Source organism: Ixodes scapularis, unplaced genomic scaffold (genome assembly GCF_016920785.2).
Source record: "Ixodes scapularis isolate PalLabHiFi unplaced genomic scaffold, ASM1692078v2 PGA_scaffold3__209_contigs__length_174095766, whole genome shotgun sequence".
Classification (NCBI taxonomy): domain Eukaryota; kingdom Metazoa; phylum Arthropoda; class Arachnida; order Ixodida; family Ixodidae; genus Ixodes; species Ixodes scapularis.
The window spans coordinates 155,374,739-155,399,543 of NW_024609868.1; the positions used below are offsets into that span (position 1 = coordinate 155,374,739).

General features: G+C 43.4%; 1 protein-coding gene across 1 annotated transcript in view; it reads left to right on the forward strand.

The window, feature by feature from the left end:
* The window catches only part of LOC115318058 (tachykinin-like peptides receptor 86C), a 151,223-nt gene that overhangs the window by 111,717 nt on the left and 14,701 nt on the right, over positions 1–24,805 (forward strand). The window contains exon 3 of the mRNA XM_040210917.1: positions 8,207–8,357. Coding sequence (XP_040066851.1) covers positions 8,207–8,357 — 151 coding nt within the window. The remainder of the gene's footprint in view (positions 1–8,206; positions 8,358–24,805) is intronic.

The following is a 24,805-nucleotide window of genomic DNA, read 5'->3' on the forward strand; positions in this document are numbered from 1 at the left end:
GATTTATTGAGACAGAAACGTGCCTTCATGACTCGCTGTAAATCAGCGCCGCATTCCCGGAAACCGCCCGGCCTTCCTGATTAGTTTTCTTTTTCAAATAGCTAAGAATGTCCCCGTACTGGCAAAATTCTCCTAGGGCAGAACTTGAAGTACAATACTCCGTTGAAAATACCTCGAACTGTCCTAGGCATGGTCGTCTGGAACTGCTTTAAGAAAACAACACGCGAAAGTGCTTCAGTATGTTTTGACATTGATATTATGTGACACAAAATAACGCTTTAAAGTGCTTTATTGTTTTTTCTTTACGCTATTCCGTTAACGTCGTTCGTTTTTCTTTCTATGCATTTGTCGTTTTCGAGTAGTGATTTTATTCTTTGGACAAAGTTCACTGCTAACAATGAATATACCATTTGGTGTGGCGTTGTAATTAAGACATTGACTAAACGAATAACTTAAGCTGATGAGGTCAATTGTTGTACAGTGCGGTTAAGAAAATTACCATTCAAATAAAATCAAAATACGCTGCACGTAACTAAGCTGACACCAAAAGCACACGTATACATCCAGATCAATGATTGTAAATTTTTTTTATCAAGTATTCTGCTGGCGTTGGTGTGCCTCGTGCATCATATTTAAATGTTTGTAGTTCTTGAAATTATCTGGGGATATGAACATCTTTTTAAACATGCAATATTTGTATCAGAGACTCATTAGGGTCTAACGCGGGACCTACTGGACCCTATATATAACACGTAAAGTTTCCACTCCTGGTTGTCTGAGAAATGCTTTGATGAACCTTAATAGCCTAGCTTCCAGGAACTGTACCGAAGAAAACTTAAAAGGTTTCAACAAAAGAAATTAGTAATTCATGAGAAAACCTTTTAAATTCCGACGTATGAAATTTAATAACTTCATTCGAAGAGCGAGGCCCTATGTACTATTCTAGGTTTTTTAGACGTCTTAGCACGTATACGTGTAATTAACTAAACAATAAATATACTTTACATTGAGAATTTTATAGTAACCTGTCCGGAAACGAACATCATGAGGGCGTTTGTGGTGTTTTAGTGATTACTGATAAAATGAATCATGAGAGACACCGGAAAAGCATTCGCTGCACAATTGAAAGGAAAATAAAGATATTTATACTTGGCAATATACCAGATAACTTGCACCAAACTTAACAAAAACATGGCGCGCTTTGCGGGAATGAAACCAACTGTACGTCGTTAGCAAGCGTTAAAGCAAAGTGCACGAAAAGTTTTAATGTGCCTAGTTATTCAAATAATTAAAACTAATTCGCCAACTTTTTTTAATATAGCTGAGGTGTGAACTGGAAAGTTGTAGTGCGCATTAAGAAACACCGAAATAAAGTACATGATATGTGATAGGCATCTTACGCTTCTTTTAAGTAGCCTAAAAAGCCCGCGAAATATTGAAAAAAAAAATACATGACAACGCATTCGAGTGTCGCGCGTGGAGTGGTCTGCGACGTACTCTGCAGGAATGATCGAAGCGCCTCCTCATCACTGGCGTACCGTCCTAGGCAGGGCGTCCTGTCGGTGTAGGCTTTAAAGATAGGCACGAGTACCTGCCGCCTGAAAGCCGTGTCTCGGACACGGTGATAAAATTAACTTCGTCACTTCCCAGCACGTCTCAGAGAGCTGCTAGAACGACGTGCGGGATTTATTTTGGGCAAAGTATAAGGAATGCGCAAGGCAAGCATATGAATTAGGTGTTTCTCAATGCGCTCTTCAACTTAACCGTTCAGAGCTCGGTCCTTCAGATATAAATCAAAATTTAGCTACTTAGTTTTAATTAAATAAATAGGCACACACAAAAGATTCCTGCACTTTTTTTATGACGTACGCTGACAACATATATTTTGTTTCACTCGCAGAACACTCCGTTTTTTTTTTTTTAGTTTTCAAGTTATCTGGGACAGTGTACGCATGAGACAGCTCAAAAGTACGTAATTAGATGTCTGTTTTTTAAAGATTCAAGTCAGAGGAGCTGGCGGGTTTGAAGTGTAAAGTCCTGTTTCAAAACTGCTAGCAGGTTGCTCAGTGTTGATGACGGCAGCCGGAGTTAACGGCTATGCGTATGAGTCGTCGAATGGTTCATAAGCTGGAGGGCAACGATACGTCAAAGCCTTGTAGATGTGCTGTTTTTTTGCTGATGCCTTTCGCGCAGCCCAGTTGACCTCCGACAGGTCGGTGCCTGGACCGTCTAGGAGGTAGCAACACTGAGTTTCTCGGGGTCTGGGCACCCCGGCGGAGTTCACAGCTGCTGCTTCGAGCTTCGTCGCTGCCTGTCTCGCGCTCACGCGCCGCCCCGATCTCACGCGGACGTCTTACCTGGTTCTTCCGGTTCTTTTTTTTTTTTTCTTCTGTCTTCAAGGAACGACCATAACAGTTCTACCTAATACCCTTAAAGCAACGACGAACACCCTAAAAATAGATTTCTGTTGATCTCAGCAGCGGTCAAGATATATAGGGTGGTCCAAGTCACCAGGCTCGATCTAAAATTAAGCTTAAAAATCGACGCTCACGTAGTTATCTAAACTTTTCATCAAAGGTGTATTTCACAGGTCGGTTTTTCTTTGCAAAGTTACAAAGCGTAGTTCTTTTTCTGTAAAAAATAAGGCCAATAAATTTGCCAGGGTCTACGGCGGGCAGCGACGCAGACGACAGCAGTTCTGTAGCGGGGTGTGTTTGGCGTTCGTATTGATAGATGGCGGTACCTCCTTATCGTGACGGCTCGCGACCACCGTGGTTTATTAAAATGAACATAATCTTTTTGAAATGTACCTTCGGTTAAAAAATAAATGCGGGCAGTAAAAGCAAACCTTGAAGAAGAAAAGACGCGTCTGTATAACGGCGGCGTTTTTGCTGCCAACGGCTGCAAAAACGCCTCCGTGTCTGCGTGTCGTCTGCTTTCTTTCGCTGGACAGCTGCACTTTCGGACGCAGCTCCCGACGCCATCTATCAATACGAACTCCAAAACACACCCCGCTACTGAACCCCTGTCGTCTGTGTCGCTGCCCGCCGTAGACCCTGGCAAGTTTCTTGGCCTTATTTTTAACACAAAGGGAACTACGCTTTGTAATTTCACAAGAAAAAACCGACCTGTGAAATACACATTTGACCAATAATTTAGATTGCTACGTGCAGGCGTCGATTTTTACGGTTCAATTTAGATCGAGCCTGGTGAGTTGGACCACCCTATATATATATTTTATGAGACGCAAGTTTCCAAGCCGCACTCACGTCACACATTTCCCCATGCTCAGAAACTAGAATATTTATTAGATAAAGCACATGAGACCGAAAGCACAATTCAGTCGACTGCACCACCGTCTTATATTCATATCAACTGAAATATACCTACCTTCAGTTGACCGCCTCCTCAAGCATGAAAGTTACAACTGCGTTGTTTTATTCTTGTTGATATTTTGCACAGAACGTGACATATGGAATTAAAGAAATGTTTTTTTTTTTCAAATGAGAAAATGCATATGGTCAATCCACATTCGATATATTGACCAAATCATCCCAACTTAAGACAGACTAAAATGTTGTGAGAGCACTCACAATATTTTCCGCTGGAGCACCTTTTTGCACATCCTTTCTACGCAATTAAAATGTGTTCTCACTACGACAAAATCCTATTTTGTTACTAAAAATAAAGTATTACCAGATATAACGGTGCTGAAAAGGTATAGCCATGCTTCTTACTGGAACGCCCTTTTAACGCCCTTCAGTGTATGATAGCTTTTAGTGTGGAGTGCTATTTTTATAGTCAAATTCGATTAGCTCATGAAAGTATATTTCTGAGTTCATCATGTCTTTACTCTTATTTCACTAAAACTTTTTTTATAGGGCACTGAAACACGGGTAGATTAAAATCTACCATTTAACTGTGGGTCTCCAACCTACACGTATCAATAAAGTGCCATAGCATTCCAACTTTCTGTGGGAGATACCCTTGTCAGCTCTGCATGTCTAGATGATTCACTGCAAAAAAGTAGAATGCCGTTCTTCTTAAAAAAGCAAAAAAAAAAAACACCCCAAAACCCATAAACAAAAAAGAAATTGTGTTCTTCCTCGCTCTAAAGCTACCGTCGCGTTTTTATCAAGTGCGTTTTTTATCCTCTTACCTATACATAGGAGACAATGTTTAATTTGGAACATTTATTTCTCTTTTTTTTTAATATAAAACCTAGTGCAGAGGCTTAAGGCAAATCCACTTCAGAATTTTTCGGATGCCTGAGCGCGAGCTGGAGCAAAGAAGGCTCGTGCCTGAGCCATGCATTCGAGTAGACTGCGCACATTGCACGCATGCTCTTGAAATTGTACAATAAAAGAAGCCGCTAAAGTGTGAAGTCAAAATATTGATCGTAAGTCCATTCTCTCAAATGTGTTTTATGACCAAACATTGGTTATCTTCATCATCTATTGCTGTCGCATTTATAGAAGTTAGCGGATTAATTGCCTCATGGATCTTTAGTAGCATTAGACTTTTAGATTTATCGCCAAAAATGATCTCACTCCAGGCTCTATATAGGTTAGAGCTCCCATTAATTGATTTCATTGCTTTTTAATAATCTCTGACAGTGCTTTTTCAAGGAACTACCAATATTTAAAAACAATATTCCATTGCAAAACAGTTCTCTGAACCTACCCATCACATATAACATAAAAAATAATTGTGGAGGATCACTTTCTTACATAATCCACAAAAACCATCTAAATTTGCTCCACTGAAAGAAAAAAAATACGAATCTCAGATGAAATAACACAAGTATTTTTTCCCCAATGGTTAAAAACGATCGCTCGGGAAAAATAGTACGGCATATTTTATTAGCAGTTTCATAATCAAACATTTAGCAAACACTTACATTAATTATTATATCAATTAAAAAGACCTAAAAATATAAAAAGTAAATAGTAATAAGGCAAAATTCCTGATCATGACCTACATTTCAGTGTACCATCGTATCGAAATCGACTTGGCGTCCTGTGCTGGAGTGACAATATGAGCTGAGATGCAGCAGTTGGTTTTTGCTTCTGTTGTAAAAGCCTGCTTACATTCTTTTTTTTGTTGTTTTCATTTTATGGCGTATCCCTTGACCTATTCAGGTAGTAATGAACCAAAGGACTCAACATTCCTGACGTGATCTAAATGTACCATGATTGGGCAGATAGTCTCTGTTGGGGTTTAGCCTCAATATGTAGACTTTTTTTTGACAGGAGAGATTATGCAATCCTCAGTTTTACAGCGAAGTTGTTATGGGGGTGCAAGGGTGTGTAAAAAGATGCCTCCATGGATGTTAATAATAAAAAAAAACTCCCGTTGAAACGGCGCTCCTACGTTCCGATTGGTCGCGGCAAGTATAAATAAAAAGAGGGATCAATCCGTGTGAGTCAGCCTTCCTTGGCATTATTAGATAGTGCGGTCCTGCTTCCTCGTTATCTACAGTCACCGACTTAGATGAGAGTGCGCTGTTACTAGGCTAAGGACAAAACGCGCCGATCTAACCTTCTTTTCTTTCACATCCATGATGCAGATAGAGACTTGTGCTCAACCGGAAAAAAATAAATAAAGGCAATCAAACAACGATGTCGTGTACGCGTCTACAGTGCAATCATATATAAATCTATAGATGTCGTACAGTTGCCGTGAAGTTTTCGTAAATTGTCGTACATTTGTCGTAAATATACAGCTTCGCTGGTCCTCCATCTTCACTTGAAGTGGATCGGCTCTACATTTTGTTTGCCTTTCCTTGCGCTGGCGATGGGGATATTCACTGAGCTTCAATCGCTAAATCGTTTGAAGAAACATCGTCTTTTATCACCTTTGGTGGGAGTGTACGTCGCGGTACGAATTTGATTAAATGCGCCGTCGTTTGTTTAAAATAATCAAAAGGAAGGAGGTGTTAACACCCTTAAATCAACGCTTTTTTACACCCAACCTCATACGTGGTTGTCACAGAAAAGAATACAAAAATATTGGTCGGGCCACGAGGCGAGCGGCTCCGGCGCTTTTGAATGACAGTGCGTAGCATTCGGTGTTCGGAAGCAACCAGTTTCTTTTGACAACTATACGTGTCCCTTCTGAAAGCAGGTGGTCAGTAAAGCTCTGATATTTATTACAAATATCAAAAGGGTAAGCATATTATCACAAAGTTCTACAGACACAATAGATAAACTTTTGTTGGCGTGCTGTCTTTTCTCGAATAACTTTTTCTGTCTTTCTCTCCAGTTTTTTCTCCCTTTTATGAAGTAGCTGGTGTCATATGAGGTTAGGAATTTAGTTTCCAAATTCAGCGTTCTCTCACTCATTTCCCCTTTTTCTCTCTTATCCTTTATTGATTTCTCCTCACAAATATATTACAGGGTATTTTTTCTTGTGATAATGTAATTAATCAAAGGTGCAAGCGAGCTGGACAAGATTGACCTTTGGCCCCCTTGTTCCCCTTCTACAGGGATTATTATCGTCATTCTTGTCCAGCTTGTTTGCACTTTTGCATTAATTGCATTGTCATCATAACCTTAAAATCCAGGCCGTTTATCCTTTTTGGTAGCAGACTGGTGGCCACTGATAAAACCTGTTTGCTCTACTGACATCTCACGTCTGTATAGCTCTGTTTGTACAGCGTTCCGCTGGAAACGGAGAAGTCCTTGGGTCGATACCTAGACCAGGCGGATGTTTTCGGTCGCGCACCTGTCGCCTAGCTGTGTTTAGAGATTTGTGTTTGTCCTTCGTCCCCCTTGTTCCTTTTCTCCAGGGATTATTATCGTCATTTCTTATTTCTAATTTATAAATAATGTTGGGTAACGCATATATCGATGCCATGTTCATTAAGTCTGTTTTGAACTTACAGAAAATATGCTGTAATACCCATCCCCTTGATTGTGCCAATGAACTAAAATCGGGATAAGTTTTAAATATTACTTTTATTTAAGTAGTTACAGTTTGAGCTTGAAAGAACAGTCATAACTTGAGGCCGAACTAATTTAAGCAGTTTTCGATACAGTAATTAACTAACCCTGATGTACTGATTGATCTGTTTTGAGAGTTTGTCACCTGAATCCGCAACCTGATGAAGAGGTGCCGCATGTCTTGCGCACTTTGTGATCCGCAGAAGATCGGCAAATTATTATTGGTTAGCTCGTCTTTAACACAGCGATGTGATGTCGGCGTATCAATCAATTTGACGCTACCGAGTTATTATGTGAACCCGAAAAAGAGTACCTTTCTGCATTTTTTTATACCACGCTTAAAATATCGGGCAACAAGAAACGAGTTAACTCATCGATGCATATTTTTTTTTAAAATTCGTCGCCTTTTGCAAACTGTGTAAATGTTTCTATTTTAGTAAGTAAACTTTTCAAACAGTTACCAGCATGTAACCATTAAAAGCTTTGATTAAAAAAATAAAGAATTTATCTCAGTTACTGAGCTAAGCTTGACGTTTATTTCCTTATCTAACGCTAGCCAAGTTATCCAAGTTCAATATGCAGAGACAACAGACGGCATGCATTCCTGTAAAAGTCACCCTTGTAAAAATGTGTTCGAATTAAAATAAATAAATAAGAAAGCTGCATTTGTAACAGCTCTTGCAGGCATGTCAATAATTTGTGGTAGCAATATTCAACCTCTTGAAGGGTTGAAAATTAACTAACCCCTTTTCCGAGTAATCAATTAAGAAAATATTTAGTGATTAGTTACTTCATTTTTCGATAAGTTGATCGATATTTTGCGAGCTCGAGGTTTTTTTAGCGTTTCTTCTGCACAATACTTGTGAAAAAGTTAATATTTAGATTTTATTATAAAAACATAACAAAAAAATGAGGGACACACTTTTTAATGATAATAAAGAACTCACACTTACAACCACTCACTCACTTCAGCGAAACGTTGCCTTTGTTTCTAATAGGCGTGGACCAATAATTCTAATTTTCGCGAAATCTAAAAAAAACTCACCTCACACGATACCTCTAAAAATATTTATTGAAAACATTCTTGACAAAACGCCAAGCAAATCGTCAACCACCTCAACTCTCAAGTTAAGGAGAAAACAAAACAAAAGAAACATACCCGTGTAAAGAAAGTATGAGATATAATCCAGCAATAGTTTTCCACAATGTACAAGTATTGTTTTTGATAGAACACTAATTAACGCTTCCTTTTTCTCTGGCAGGTACAATGTCTTTCTCCTGATACTCACGTACATCTTTCCGGTGGTTACCATGGCAGCAACGTACGCACGTATGAGCCTCGTTCTGTGGGGGACGCGCTGCATCGGCGAGTTCACCGAGCATCAGCAGATCGCCCTGCGGAACAAACAAAAGGCAAGTGGGTGTATGTGGTTAGGGACATATTGTGTGAGTATTAGATAGATAATGTTAAAATACATTACATTTATCATGCTGACGATTTGCGAGCAGTCAAGTTACAAATATTATGTTAGGAACATTTTAACCCGAACTCTGTACCTGTCCGCAAGCACTGACCATTATGTTTAATTTCGCATTCAAATTTGCATTTAGAATGCACTCATAGATTTGTTTCATACCGGGTACTTCCTTGAGCTAACGTCATGCTACCTTACACTGTAAAAACACAGTGCGTCTACTTCCCGGCAAAGCACTTCGAAAAGCCAATCCCGGATTCAACGGGCAGAGCATGGTGACTGAACAGTTGAAAACTATCCTTAGACCGAAAAACCTTCTTCCACTGATGCAGTGAGCATTACGTTTTCTGTGCTCGCGCCATGTTCTGTGTCACCCCGCACTGTTTTTTGCAGGGCTAATTATATTTTCAGGCTCGTAATTCTCCGAGCTTCCCCAGGGGTAAAGGGATCTTACTTTCCAATGGTTGTCTGAGAAAGTAGAAGCATCAAAATTTTAGAGCGTGCGTGTTTATGAAATACTGCTAGTTTTGATTTCACCACCCTACCAAAAAATACAGAACAACTTTTCGCTATCTAAATTACGGAACAGAAGATCCATCTGGTTAACGAGTCAAACTAAAGGCAAGTTTTCCAGTGAGGCTAGTGATAAACTACAATATAATCAGCCAATGGTGTAAAATACGTGTCATATAAGAAAAGCTGGCGGGCTAGTTGGTCGTTCATCATAAATAAAATAGCGCACAACAACAAGGAAGGAAGGACGAGGTAGGCAGGAAGGGCGCTAAACTGACAACTGACATTTAATACAGTCTATGAAGGAGGAGAAAAAAGAAGAAAGAATTTACTAATGTTGTTGCTTAAAAGAAAGAAACGTACACCCTCAAAGTTGTTATACGTAAAATGTAAAATAAAATGTATGGAAAAGGTGAGTTGCTGATGATATCTGCGAGTGAAAAAAAACCTCTTAGAAATAAGAGAGAAAGGAAGAAGGAAGCAATGATTTTGAAACAAAATTAGAAAATTTCCGAGGTACACGATCGGAAACCGTAGATGATAAAAAAGATGAAGTTTGAGACTAAAATGGAACCTGAAGTCGCAGGCTGAATACTTGTCGTCAAGTCATATGATTAAGGTAGTAAAGTTCTTTTGGAGATAAGGCGATCGATAGGCGCTGATGCACACTGCCCCACGAGACGCAATTGTGTGAGCTTCATACAACTCGCGTGTTCTTTTGTACCTAGAACGTCTTAGGATTTTGGTTTGGCTAAACACTGCTGAGCACATACAGTCCCTCGCATGGATTGCAAGATGGCCGGCTGGTGACGATCTCAAGGGTAAGGAATGTTCTCGTAAGCGATCATTGGTGAAGCGGCCTGTTTGTCCCACATATATTTTGCCGCAGGTGAAAGGTATTTCGTACATTACTCCTCGTTGGCAGTCGACGTATTGTTGCTTATGTCTTACTTTGCACTCAGCTTGCTGTGGTTCGAGATGGTTAATTCTCGGACACAACCACCTAAGTTTATCTGGTGCAGAGTGTGCCACTTGGACTTGATATTTAGAAGCTATCTTCGGACACAACCGCCTAAGTTTATCTGGTGCAGAGTGTGCCACTTGGACTTGATATTTAGAAGCTATCTTTTTTAAGTTGTGTGTAATCTGATGAATGCATGGCAGCACTGCCCGTTGGTTCTTCTCTCGTGTGCGTACTCCTTGTCCACTGTTGGTGAGTAATGATTCGGCGACTTCAAACAAAATCAAACTCGGGAACCCAGATGTCTTGAGGCGCTGCACTTGAGCGTGAAAACTCTCAGCCGCGGAACGTGTCCACGACTTTTTTAAGGCTGCATTCATTGTGCTTTTGACAATTCGTTTCTTGATGATTTTTGAGTAAGCTGAGGCGTACAGAAGCAGGCCTTTTTTAGTTCTTGGCGAGTATTTTCAGCAAGTGTTCCTGCCTTTGAACATCAGATGAAGATCTAAAAATTGAAGGCTTAAATTCGTTGAAGTCTCATGGGTGCAATTTAGCCCTTGTCCTTCGCTCAAGAAAGTGGATTTGATGGTGTGGATTATTTAAGCTTCATTTTCCATGGGTCTCTTTGAAAGAACTAGATAATTATCCACATATCTAAAAATGCGTGAAACTTGCTCTTTGGTGAGTGCATTATCGATGGCCCGATCACATTTTGAAAGGAAGATGTCGCAGAGGACTGGTGCCACAGAGGACCCGATACATATGCCTTTCCTTGGTGGGTAAGACGTACCTTTGTACGTTACCACGGTGGCGGATAGGTAGAACCGTAAAAGGTCTAGGAAAAATTCCACCTCTATTTCACTTTCATTTTGAAACTTCGTGATCCCATTGGCCTCAATACATTCGTTGACAGCTGTAAACAGCTTGTTGTGCGGGATTGAGTACAAAAGATCCTCCACATCAAGTGAAAGCCCGTATCGTACCGTTGCATCATTCAGTTGTAGGTGATGTATAACCACTTCAGAGTTAGGGATCAGGATTGGATCATTTAGTTTGAGGTTAGACAGATGTTTCATTAAATAGCGTGACAACACCCCTTGCCACGATCCTTTTTCAGTCACTACCACTCGGAACGGACACTCTTCTTTGTGTGTTTTGGCAGTGAAAAACATGTCTAAGTGGACCTTTATGGCAGTCGAAATCATCTTCTTCATTGATGTCAATTCAAGCTTAGTGCATAATTGGAGCGCCATGGCTTTCATCTTTTTGGTCTTGATGCTTGATTGGATGAAATTTTTGTCTATGGCCGCAATAGCCTTTTTTGGTAAATTGATCTGGGGACGACAACAAATCCCCTTTTTTTTGTCTGACTCTAACAGGTTTAAATCTTTCTCAGTGAAGTAATTTACCACACGAGACATGTTCAACCTCCGTCCACAACCATTCCCAGATCTTAATAGTTACGCCCACGGAGTCTTCAATACAACGTGGTCTGACATCTTCATGTGCCTTATCCGCTAAGTCATATACGTTAGACAATAGCTGTATACCCTGTCTTTTTGGTGAAGTGCGGAATTTTGGTCCTTTTTCTAGAATTCTGCATATATCTGCTGGCAGGGAAGTGTCCCCCAAAATAGTGAGGTTATGTCCTTTGCTTCCTTGGTTTCGGCTCCGGAGACCTTTTATATAAGGAACATACGACCACCATAGGTATTCCGTTGCTCAAGATATCGATTCAAGCAGACAATTGTATTGTCAACCTTGTCACACCTCTGGAATCTCCACCGCCAGCTTGTACCCAAAGACACGTTCGGTAAAATCTCACTTGCCTCCACATTTCGGAGCGTACGATCCTGCATATCCTTCTGGCGTGATGTTGCGAAGGTCTGGCCGACACGAACACCGATTGAAGGTCTTGTGGAACCACTCCATATCTGATGGCGGCCAAATGGTACATGGCCTTGCAGGTTGAGAATGCGATCGCATTAAAATAAAAAGAAATATAGTCTCGTTGAAAAACACGCGGAAAAGGGCCCGTTGTAGTAGAAAGGACTGCAATAAGATGATCTGGCGGGATAGTTGGTCGTTCATAAATAAAATAGCGCAAAACAACAAGGAAGGAAGGACGAGGTAGGCAGGAAGGGCGCTAAACTGACAACTGACATTTAATACAGTCTATAAAGGAGGAGAAGAAAGAAGAACGAAGTTACTGATGTTGTTGCTTAAAATAAAGAAACGTACACCCTCAAAGTTGTTATACGTAAAAATTTAAAATAAAATGTATGAAAAAGGTGAGTTGCTGATGATATCGGTGAGTGAAGAAAACTGTAGAAATAAGAGAGAAAGAAAGAAGAAAGCAATAATTTTAAAACAAAATTAGAAAATCGCCATGGTACACGATCGGAAATCACAGATCATAAAAAAAGATGAAGTTTGAGACCAAAACGGAACCTGAGGTCGCAGGCTGAATACTTGTCGTCAAGTCACGATTGCCGCGCGCTGGGCCACGGACTTCTAGAAGGTTCTCGTTTATTCTTGCTGCGGACATGACTTCTATCGTTTATCCCTGTTTTTGTTGTTCTAGAAAGTGCGTGTTCATTTTCGCCCCGAGCGCGCTACGCTCGAACCTTCTCCGCCGAATCTTCGAGATAGTGACTCACTCTAGATAAGAGGCCGCCCGCCACCTTGCCGAGTCAGTTTCGCAACAGCTTTCGAGTCTGCTGTCACGCCGACCTCGACGCCCGCAACGCTCTGCTTTCTTTTGTTTCCTTCTTTATTTTTGAGTACAAGTTCGCCCGATTAAACGTTTAGTTTACTCAGTTATTCGCCACCTCGTCACTTGTTATTCGTGACAATATGATTAGGGTAGTAAAGTTCCTTCGGAGATAAGGCGATCAATAGGGCGCTGATGCACACTGCCCCATGAGGCACAATTGTTTGAGCTTCATACAACTCGCGTGTTTTTTTGGACCTAAAATGTCTTAGGATTTTGGTTTGGCTAAACACTGCTGAGCACATACAGTCCCTTGCATGTATTGCAAGATGGCCGGCTGGTGACGATCTCACGGCTAAGGCATGCTCTCGTAAGCGATCATTGATGCATCGGCCTGTTGTCTCACATATATTTTGCCGCAGGTGAAAGGTATTTCGTACACCACTCCTCGTTGGCAGTCGACGTATTGTTGCTTATGTCTTACTTTGCACTCAGCTTGCTGTGGTTGGAGATGGTTTTTTCTCGGACACAACCGCCTAAGTTTATCTGGTGCAGAGAGAGCCACTGGGACTTGATATTTAGAAGCTATCTTTTTTAAGTTGTGTGTAATCTGATGAATGCATGGCAGCACTGCTGGTCGTTGGTTCTTCTCTCGTGTGCGTTCTCGTTGTCCACTGTTGGTGAGTAATGATTCGGCGACTTCAAACAAAATCAATTTCGGGAACCCAGATGTCTTGAGGCGCTGCACTTGAGCTTGAAAACTCTCAGCCGCGGAACGTGTGCACGACTTTTTTCAGGATGCACTCAATGTGCTTTTGACAATTCCTCTCGATGATTTTTGAGTGAGCTGAGTCGTACTGAAGCAGGCCTTTTTTGGTTCTTGGCGACTATTTTAAGCAAGTGTGCCTGCCTTTGAACATCAGATGAAGATCTAAAAATTGAAGGCTTAAATACGTTGAAGTCTCATGGGTGAAATTGAGCCTTTGCCCTTCGCTCAAGAAAGGGGATTTATGGTGTGGATTATTTGAGCTCCATTTTCCATGGGTATCTTTGAAAGAAGTACTAGATAATCATCCACATATCTGAAAATGCGTGAAATTGGCCCTTTAGTGAGTGCACTGTCGATGGCCCGATCACATTTTGAAAGGAAGATGTCGCGGAGGACTGGTGCCACACAAGACCCGATACATATTGTGGGAGGCTCTCCCGCCGCCTTCGAAAAGTCACCACGCCGTGGGATGGACCACAAATACGAACCGCCGGAGGGCACCTCATCACACCAGTCGGGAGATGTACTGCTCGCGTCGAGTTCAACGGTGAGTCGTGCCCTGTGAAGTTCCTCGTTCTGCAAGACTGTTCAAGGAACGTTATCCTCGGAATGGACTTTCTCTGCGAGTATGGTGCCGTCACCGACCTCGGGGTAAACCAGCTGACGCTGCGAAAGCCAGTTTTACCGTCGGTGGAGACCAACACGACGTCAATCGCGATCCGAGTTATCGCCGACCATGTGAACTTACCACCGCTGTCGAGTGTTTTCGTCACCGTCATAACCGACGCAGCCATGCACAGTGAAGCTCTTCTGGAAGGCAGCGTCCAACTGCTCCTTGAGAAAGGAATTGACGTCGCACGAGGCGTAACGGATCTCCAAGAAGGACGTAGAACTGTTCTTGTGACAAACTTCCGAGAGGAGCCGCAGCACCTAACGAAGGGTACCACTGTGGGCCATATTGAGGAGCTTCAGGCGCCAGTCGTGGTCACCGCATTCTCCGTAGAAACCTCGTCGTCACAGCAGAACAGCACGCCGCCACCGCCGATCGACATTGACCCCGAGCTCCCAGCTCCTAAGCGCCGGCAACTGGTTGATCTCCTCGCTGAATACCGTGACTGCTTTGCCACGTCGTCGAAAGTTCGCCAAACACCAATAGCGAAACATCGCGTTATTATTGACGACGACGCGCTCCCTGTCCACCAGTCGCCCTATCGAGTCTCCTTAAAGGAAAGGAAGGTGATTCAGGATCAAATCCAAGAAATGCTCGACGACGACATCATTCAACCCTCAAGAAGTCCATGGGCGTCCCCAGTCGTCCTTGTAAAGAAGAAGGACGGAACCCTTCGGTTCTGCGTGGGCTATCGTCGACTGAACGCTGTGACGAAGAAGGACATCTATCCGCTCCCCCGGATCGACGATACGTTAGACCGACTGCGCCACTGCCGATATTTTTCGCCAATGGATCTGAAGAGTGGCTACTGGCAGATTGAAGTCGACGAACGCGACCGGGAGAAAACTGCCTTTGTCACTCCCGACGGACTGTACGAATTCAAAGTGATGCCCTTCGGGCTTTGTACTGCGCCAGCCACCTTCCAGCGTGTCATGGACACCGTGCTGGCAGGTCTGAAATGGCAGAGCTGCCTCGTCTACCTCGACGACGTCGTGGTATTTTCGCAAGATTTCGACGAGCACCTGAAACGACTTCGAGCCGTGCTTCAAGCCATCAAGAACGCCGGCCTGTCACTCAAGCCAACAAAGTGTCGATTCGCCTCTGGTGAACTTAAGTTCTTTGGCCACGTCGTGAGCAACAAAGGTGTTCTCCCTGACCCTGAGAAGACCCGCGCCGTGGCTGCATTTACGCCGCCGTCTGACAAGACGGCCGTGAGAAGATTCCTCGGACTTTGTGCCTACTACAGACGATTTGTTCGGGACTTCGCCAAGCTGTCCGCACCGCTGACGCACCTCACGAAGGACGCCGTAAAGTTCGAATGGACAGACGAACACCAGCGGTCATTCGATGAGCTGAAACGAAGACTCCAGACGCCCCCAATTCTTGGCCACTTCGACCAGTTCGCTGATACAGAGATCCACACGAACGCCAGTAACACCGGACTTGGCGCGGTGCTTGTTCAAAGGCAGGACGGGGCAGAGCGAGTCATCGCATACGCGAGTCGGACGCTGTCTATGGCGGAGAGGAACTACTCTACAGCTGAAAAGGAGTGCCTTGCTCTCGTCTGGGCGATAACAAAGTTTCGCCCATATCTGTATGGAAGTCCTTTTCGCGTGGTCACGGACCACCACTCGCTCTGCTGGTTGGCGAATCTGAAAGACCCTTCCGGATGCCTCACCCGGTAGAGCCTACGACTGCAGGAGTTCGAGATGACCGTTGTGTACAAGTCCGGCCGGAAGCACCATGACGCCGACTGCCTGTCAAGAGCTCCTGTCGAGGCCGATCCTGCCTGTATCGAAGACGACGACGATGAGTGTTTCCTCGGCGCTTTGGACGTCAGCGACATGGCAGCACTCCAACGAGACGACCCTGAACTGCGAGCGCTCATCGAGCACTTAGAGGGACAAGCGAGTTCGGTTCCCCGTGCTTTCTTAAGAATCCTGCATAGATTCTCCATGTAGCGAGGGGTGCTGTACAAGGAGAACTTCGTCAATAACAACACAGCATGGCTGTTGGTTGTTCCTGCCAGCCTTCGAGACGAAATATTCCAAGGATGCCATGACGACCCAACGGCTGGACACCTTGGCTACAGCAGGACGCTCGCCAGGATTCAAGAAAAGTACTACTGGCCGAGGCTACCGAAGACCGTTCACCTATACATTCGATCATGCCACGAGTGTCAGCGACGCAAGAAACCGCCAACGAAGCCGTCAAGACTTCTGCATCCGATTTCTCCCCCGTCTATGCCGTTCCAGCAGATCGGAATGGATTTACTTGGCCCTTTCCCATCGTCAACGTCGGGAAACCGCTGGATTATCGTCACCACCGGTTATCTCACACGGTACGCCGAGACGAAAGCCCTTCCAGCAGGCACGACTGTTGAAGTCGCCAAGTTTTTTAACGAGTCCATTGTCCTCCGGCACGGCGCCCCTGAAGTCCTCATCACAGACCGTGGATCTTCGTTCATGGCCCAGCTGACACGAGAGATCCTTCGTCTCAGTGGCACCGGCCATCGTCGAACCACTGCATATCTGCATATCACCCGCAGACCAACGGGCTGACCGAGCGACTCAACAAGACAATCGCCGATATGATCTCTGTGTACGTCGACATAGAGCACAAGACGTGGGACGAGGTGTTGCTCTAGGTCACGTTCGCCTACAATACGGCGGTTCAGGAGACCACTGGATTCACCCCTTTCCAGCTGGTACTTGGTCGGAAGGTAACGACCATGCTGGACGTAATGCTGCCCCATGAGTCTTCTGACAATGAGAGCGACGACGCCCAGGCGGTTGCTCAACGCGCCGAAGAAGCCCGCCAGCTCGCCCGACTTATGATTCAAGACCAGCAACGCGTAGACGCGGGCCGCTACAACCTTCGTCACAGGGACGTTCACTTCCAGCCCGGAGACAGGGTGTGGATGTGGACGCCCATCCGTCGCTGCGGCCTCAGTGAGAAACTGCTGAAACGGTACTTTGGACCATACAAGGTACTTCGTCGCCTCGGCGATCTGAACTACGAGGTGATGCCCGAGGAACAAGAACATCATTACGCCGTCCACCACGACCTGAAGCCGTACTACGCTCGATAGGACTGTGGATCTTATGTGTTTCAAAAGATTCTAGTTTGCCGTTCTTTTTATGTGCTTTGTGTTTTGTGTTGCATCGGGGCGATGCACTTTTTAAGGGTGGAGTAATGCCGCGCGCCATGTAGGCAGCGCGGCCATAGCCTAACGGTTATCGCGCTTGCCTCCCACGCGAAGGGCCAGGGTTCGATACCTGGCCGCGGGTACGCATTCTTGTTTAGACTGTAATGTGATGTTCTGGTGAATTCGAGAACCGTCTTGCTGATTCGAGGTTAGAATGTTCTGCTCGTCGAACCTTCTACATCGAATGCTCCAGAAGCCAACGCGTGTACAAAAGCGGCTCCGTCTGGCAAGCAGGATTCAGTTTCGCCCCAGCGTTCGACTGTGCTGCTACGCCGACTTCGACGCCCGCGACGCTCTGTTATTATCTTTGTACCCTTTTAGTTTTGGCACAAGTTCGCCACATTAAACGTTTATTCCTTTCTGTTTAGTTATTGTTCTTTTGGTCACCACCCGTGACAATATGCCTTTCCTTTGGCGGATAGGTAGAACCGTAAAAGTTCTCGGAAAGATTCCACCTGTATTCCACTTTCATTTTGAAACGAATACCCGCTAAATTTAGCGGAAAAAGTTCCTCGCTAAATTTAGCGGAAATTTTTGCAGCTACATTTAGCGTAGAAATTGGCCCAACAATTTAGCTGTGAAAATTCCCGCTAAATTTAGCGGACAAATTATCTCGCTAAATTTAGCGGAAAATGTTTCCCCACTAATTTAGAAAGAAATGTTCCCGCAAAATTTAGCGGAAAACTTTTCCCCACTATATTTAGCAGGAAAAATTTCACCACTAAATTTAGCGAAAAAATTTACCCGCTAAATTTAGCGGAAACAATTCCCCGCTAAATTCAAAGAAAATATTTTCCCGCGAAATTTAGCGGAAAAAATTCCCCGCTACCTTAAGCGAGAAAATTTTTATACCAAAGTTTAGCGGAAAATGTTCCGAGCAGGAGAAGAAGAGGGACATAGCTCCACCTCCGCACCTTCCCCTTCTCCTCCTCAAGAGCTCCGCTCTAATTCGGCGTTTCAGGGGATTGAAAACGTCTTTCATTTTTTTTCTTTGCTTATCAATCACCTTTTTTTCTCGCTTTGCTCGCTGAGACGCCCGGAGTGCGTTACAGTAGCCAAGGCTACAGCCTTGGCTACTGTAACGCTATTTGACTCCTTGGCCTTGGCTACAAGCCAAGGCCAAGGAGTCAAATATTTTTCCATTATCACTTCCCAACCAGACAGACGTCTGTCGAAGATGTTTACCTTCAAGGCTACAGCTGCGCCGGCCTGAAACAGCTGGGAAGATAGTGTTTTCGCAATCCTCCGAACACCATCTCGCACGTAATGTGTAAAAATACTCTCTATGTTGACTTGAAACTGCAGGAAAGCTTTGTAAACTATACTCCGTTTACTTTTAAATGCGATCGAAGCCAAAGCTACTTGGGCGAGTCCCGTGCTTTGATCATAGCTCTCATGCTTGCGCCTTGTCGCAGTGCAATCGTTGTTCACAACAATTTTGCGCTTGTAATTTTAGCTTCGCTCGCACTTAGGTCAAACTTACTATAGCAGTGGCTTTCCACAGTCGTAATAATAACATCATAAAGGCATAAAGCGCGAAATTTACGTTAGGGATGCGATCGTGTTATTCTTTTTTCTTTTCTATTCCATCTCATTAATCAAATTTCGTGTAATACAGTGCGCCAACCCTGGCGGTTCAAATTAGGTGTTTTACATTATCAAGTTCAAGTAAATTTCCAAAGAAGTACCGTTGCTACCCTTCGGCAAAGTTTGTCGTGCAGCTTATCTTCGGACAAGACATTGCCGCGGGCGTAGCTGGCCAAGTAGTCAGCGCGCATGTGGTTTAGCGGTTATAGTACCTTGTTCCTACGCATAGAGTCGAGGTTTGATTCATGGGCGCGGAGGTATCTTTTTGTTGTTCCTGTAATTTCGCGCTCTGGCAAGTTCGAGAACCCTGTCGCTTATTCGAGCTAAATGTTCTACGCGCCGAAGCTTCTACATTGATTGTTCCAGAAGCCCGCACTTGTACATAAGGGACTCCGCGTGGCGAGCCGGAGTCAGTTTCGCCCTAGTGCTCAATCCTGCTGTTTGGCCAACATCGACGCCTGCGACGCTTACCTTCTCTTTTGCTTTGGGCAGATGTTCGCCCCATTAAACCTCCAGTTTCTTCAGTTATTCGGCGCCTCATCATTTGTCATTCGTGACAATATCTGGCTAAAATTCAGGTTGCGCACTGTCCAAGCTAAACTAATGAGCGCCGAACGAAATTGACACGGGAGTAATCAATGAGTAACGTGTATGCATCTTTGGTTTGTCCGCGAAACAAACTAAGTCAAACAAATACCAGTGTGCAAGTCACGAATTTTGTAATTTTCTAACATTCCTCACTTCTAGGTCTCAGATGGGCTGTTGACATCCAGATATACAATCCAATAGATGGTGATCACTAAGCAATCGTGAAAAAGGACAAGACCTAGTCCCTTCTTTATCCACATTTCTAGTCCACTCACTGATGATCCTTACGTGCTTCGTCAATGTAGCCACTGAATGATTACTCGAATTATGATGTGTTAGTGACGGTGGCATGAGAGGCTTCAGTGTTCTCACTGCAGACAGAGCCCCCCCTCAAACGTAGACTCGCCAAGGATAAGTCCCGTCTGTTTTCTGGGAAGTGGTAACATGTCACCTGCTCTGCATGAACCACTTAGAAACTGCCTGGTCTGCTCTGCAGCCTTTGTGCCAGACCTTATCTTCCTTAGTCTGCCATGTCTGTGCTTACGCTGAAATGTAACAAGTTAACATAACCAAAGTTCACCAATTGGCAAACACATTCAGTAGAAAGGTTGAATGGCTTTATTTGTTTTCTCAAGGTATATTTCGTTTTATACATACTATAAGATGCTGCCAAAGTTACTGGCACCAGCACACCAGTTAGCCGAGTGTTACGAGTGTATGCTTTAAAACGAGCTAGAAACCAGGTGTAGCCCAACTCGCTGTAGTAGCCTTTATTGAATTGCTTGATGGGCATTGTATGGAACAGTATAGCAGTGGCGAAAAGTTTGTGTACAATTGTTTTCTTTTTTTTTTTTAAGACGTTAATCTAACGTTTTACAAGGGTGATTGGTGGCCGAGTGGTCTAGTGCACACTAACTCGGAGCACGTGTAGTGAAAGCTCGCGCTGCAGAATCCAGGGATGCTGGGTTCGATCCACACCACTGCCCGTTTCGATCTGAATGAGCATCGTACCGGCGTGCGGTCGTGTATCACTACTGAATGGTACACGTTAAAGACTCCAGGCTAGCGATTGTACTACACTGGCTAAGTTGCTCATCTGCAGCTGGGAAACAAGTCGCCCGTTGAGACAGACTAAGTTCATGGCTGTATAAACATACACACACCCTAACTTTCTTGCAATCTTAAGTTTTCTGAAAAAAATATCCTGCACATTAACATGTCTCTAAATCAATCCTTGCTGACATTACAAAACGATGTAAACTAAGCATGAACCAGTAATACCCCAAACAGTTTGATAGTATATATATATATATATTCAATATTCACCTTCTCCCCTCTTCGTTCACAATATATATATATATATATAAGAATTAGTTCGCTTTAAATTGCACACTTGAGCGCCAATAGAGGTCTATGTCATGATTTCTATTTAGTTTGCAACAACAACTCAGGTGTCGAGTTGCATAATTCTGGCGGAACACAGCACAGGTAAGAGGTGGTATTTTCAATGCAAAGTGACACCATACTACAGCTTTTAATGTCTACCTATATTTCAACTACAGTGTATGAACGTGTCTCCGACTGGTGTGTTTACAACGCTCAAAAACTTAGCACCTTCATTTTCGCCCGATAACATCGCAGACTTGTCGAGCTCTCGCCGGCCGCGATCCAGGCATTGTCGCTGCAGCGGTAGGGGATGTGGCAGACACTTGTTCTGCTACATGTCGCTTTCCAGGTTGACAGTTCACAGAAGTTTCGGCCGTCCGTAGTTGGTACGCCGTGATAACAGCGACATTCGCGTTTGCTCGATCCTTTTGTCGGATGTTGTAAGCCCAAACACCTGGACCGTAGTATCCGATAGGGTGACGCTCCGGCTTATCTGATGTCATTTGTTGGCACCAGGGTACCACCATCATTGGAATAGGATGCTAAACACATGAGTCGAAGACGTTCCCAGGCACCATAAATGCAACAGTCAAAGTTTAGCCATGCTCGTACATAATAAAGTCTCTAAACGTACTTGCAAAGATTCATTCCACGGTAAATATGCATATATGTAGGAATGTAAGAGCTGAGGAACCTGCTCTTCTGTCATCTGTTGCTACCCATTGTGGATACACTCCGATGAGGGCCCACAATAGAAGGCAACGCGATTTGATCTTCGATACACCCTTGGATGTATTCCTTGTAATACATCCTTGGATGTATGTATTGCAATACATCCCAAAAATGTTTCTAGTGTGTCTCTCGCGACCCTTAGAAGCTAAAAAGTATCCGCCATCATCTTGAGCTGTGAAAACCTGCTCAACGAGTTTCTCCAGCAGTCTTGAGCATTCCGAGGTTTCCGGCCTTTCTTGGAAGTTGCACCTTTATTTTTCCTATTCACGCTGCATTTACTTTAGCGGTATCTTCGACTGTGAGAATGGGGCCTTGTGGCCCGGGAGCTTCCTATTCAAGCGTTTCTGCTCAGCATCCATACAAAACAATATAAGGGAACAATATTGCACGGCCGATCGCCGTGAAGTGTATCACGAAGCTGTATATTGCAGAAGGTTTCTAAGTAAACCTTGTTTGGATAATGCAGCATTGTGTGGTACGTAGAATATACTCTTTCAATGTTGAGGCTTGCTGTATTTATACAAGGACTCATATACATCGATAAATATGTGTGCAGCAAATACCCTGGCCTTTCGACTATCCTCTGTTGTCAATTCTTTTCGACAGCTAGGAACGTCGTCGATTGTGCGGCATTTCAAGCATTCGTCAGGCAAATCGTTCGTGTTTATAGCTTTGGCTTCGCTCTCAGATAATGTGAGAAAGACTAGGTGAGTAGAGTGCCGCAGAGTCAAAGCAAAAGTCACGGATCCTAAAGGCTTCTCAGATGTGCACTATATCGTATTCAGTCTTTAGCTTTGCACGACTCAAACAAAAACTACCCACTTCATGAAGTCTAAAGATTTATGAATCATTTGTTGATATGTAGTATTCTTCAATTTAATTCACTTACGAAACTGACTGCATATAGAAAGTATGCAATCAGTCCCGCATCCTTCTTTCCATTGCAACGAGAAAGAACGGTACTCGTTAGCTTCCGTGTCTCACAGCAAAGAAGGAAAAAGAACCAGTTTCAATGTGCACTATATATTGAAGTGGGATAGCTGCGGAAACAAATTCTGGTGTTTTAGACTTAAAAAAGTAGGCAGATTACTTACAAGTCATAAAAGGGCCCATCTAGTCACTTCATCAACGCGACATAATGCATAAATGAACACGCTTATTTTATTCCCTTTGAATTGAACACCTGCGAGCACCCAAGGACACGAATGAATGCAACGAGCTCTTTGTTCTTTTCATTCATTCATTCAATAATTGTACCCTTCAAAGCTCCATCAGAGGCAAAATTACATAGAGGAGAAGGCATACATGAAAAATACTTCGCCCTGTTATGACTTGGGACAACACTTGAAAAGGCAGGTCGCTGACTGCTACAGTGCTTGTTAGCAATATAAACAGTGTTGAAAAATTGCGTGTAAAATAAATCTGGTACATAAATACAGTAGCAAAAATGAGTAATCATAGCATCGCGAAAAAGGACAGGGTAACCTTTGTCTAGGATGTCAGTTGGCAGGTCATTCCAGTCTGTGATGATCTGCGAAAAAAATGATCGGTTGAAGTAGTTCGTGCGATCGGTGATCCGAGATACGTGGCATGAGTGGTTTAGTAGTGACAATTCTGTTCTCGTAGGAAGTAGGATTGAGTTTCAAAGCATTGAAATATCATAATTTATCATTTATCACCGATTATCCATGAAGGTCCTTACGGGCATTACACAAGGGAGTGGTACATTTGTTATTTTTTTCTTAATCGAACACTTACGCACGCAATTTCAACACAATAGAAGAGGGCACTAGTCGCATAAAGCAGAGATGAAAGTGGTTGCAGAGGCGCCAAATTTATGTGTGTCAGTTATGGTAACAATGTCATTTGGTAGTATGTTCCAATCGTTTATTGCCAAAGGTGAAGTTAAATTACTGTATGAAGTAGTTGACAAAAAAATGGGTAGCAACTTGCAGGAGTGGTCAAAGGGGGGGAAATTCTGCCACGGAGGTAAAAGCAGTGATTCACGAAGAGGCATATGTTATGGTGAAAGATTCGGTGAAGGAAAGAGAGACGGGACACTCGGCGCCTCAATGAAAGCGTGTGAAGGTTAGCTGCTTTTCGCAATCCAGATATGCTCGTGAATGGTGAGTAATCAGAAAAAATAAAACGACGAGCCCTGTTTTTGATGGATTCAAGTTTGTTAGATAGGTAAGACTGCCAAGGGCACCACGTATTAGAACATTTTATGAAATAGTGTTAAGTGCGATATCTTACGGCGCGACTTCAAAGTTGGAATATCCAGCAGGCATTTCAGTGCAGAAACACCAGTTGTTTGGTAATAATCATTAAGAATAAATCTGGCCTCGTGATTTTGAACTGACTCAAATTGATTGATGAGATAAAATTGACGAGGGCTCCAAATTTCTGCTGCATGCCCCAACTTTGATCAAACGCAAGTCTCGTATGCCATTTTTCTAAATTGAGAGGGTGCCGCCTTCAGATGTCTTTTGCCGTAGCCTAGAGTTCGTGAAGCTTCTGCTGTGACTCTTTCGATGTCGTTATACCAGGTTAAGTCGCTAGTAAGTGTTAAACCAATTTATTTATAGGGCAAGGCAGAGCCGATTAGTCCAGAGCTAATAAAGTACGAAAAACGGTATGCTACATGTTTCTGAGTGAATCGAAGTAATTTACATTTTCACATGTTGAATGGCACATGCCATTTGGAGCATCATTCATGATTTAGCTCAAGGTCACTCTGAAGATGCAAATGGTCATTAGACGAAGTAATTTTGCGATATAGGACACGATCATCAGCGATGAGAAAAATGCTACGACTGATTAAATTCCATAAGTAGTTAATAAAATTGAGAAACAGTAATTGACCTAATGCTGACCCCTGTGGATTCCCAGATGTAACGTTAGTACGATCTGACATATGGTTGTTAGACACAGTGAACTGAGTGCGAGAAATGAGGAAGTCACTAATCCAAGAAAGGACCAGAGAGTCCTTTCTTGGATAGAAAGTATTGAAATTAGTTGACGATGGGAAACCCTGTCGGGTGCCTTGGGGAAATCAAAGATTAGAGCATCCGTTTGGCCGTGCGAATCAAGGTTAATGATAAACTCATGTGTGAATTCTAAAAGTTGCTTCTCACGTGAAAAACACATAAAAAATCATGTGCTGATGATTAAAAAAAAATGATTGGCTTCTAAATATGTTATAATGCGAGAAAATTATATGCGTCAAAAAGTTTGGACGCGACGCAGGTTAATGATA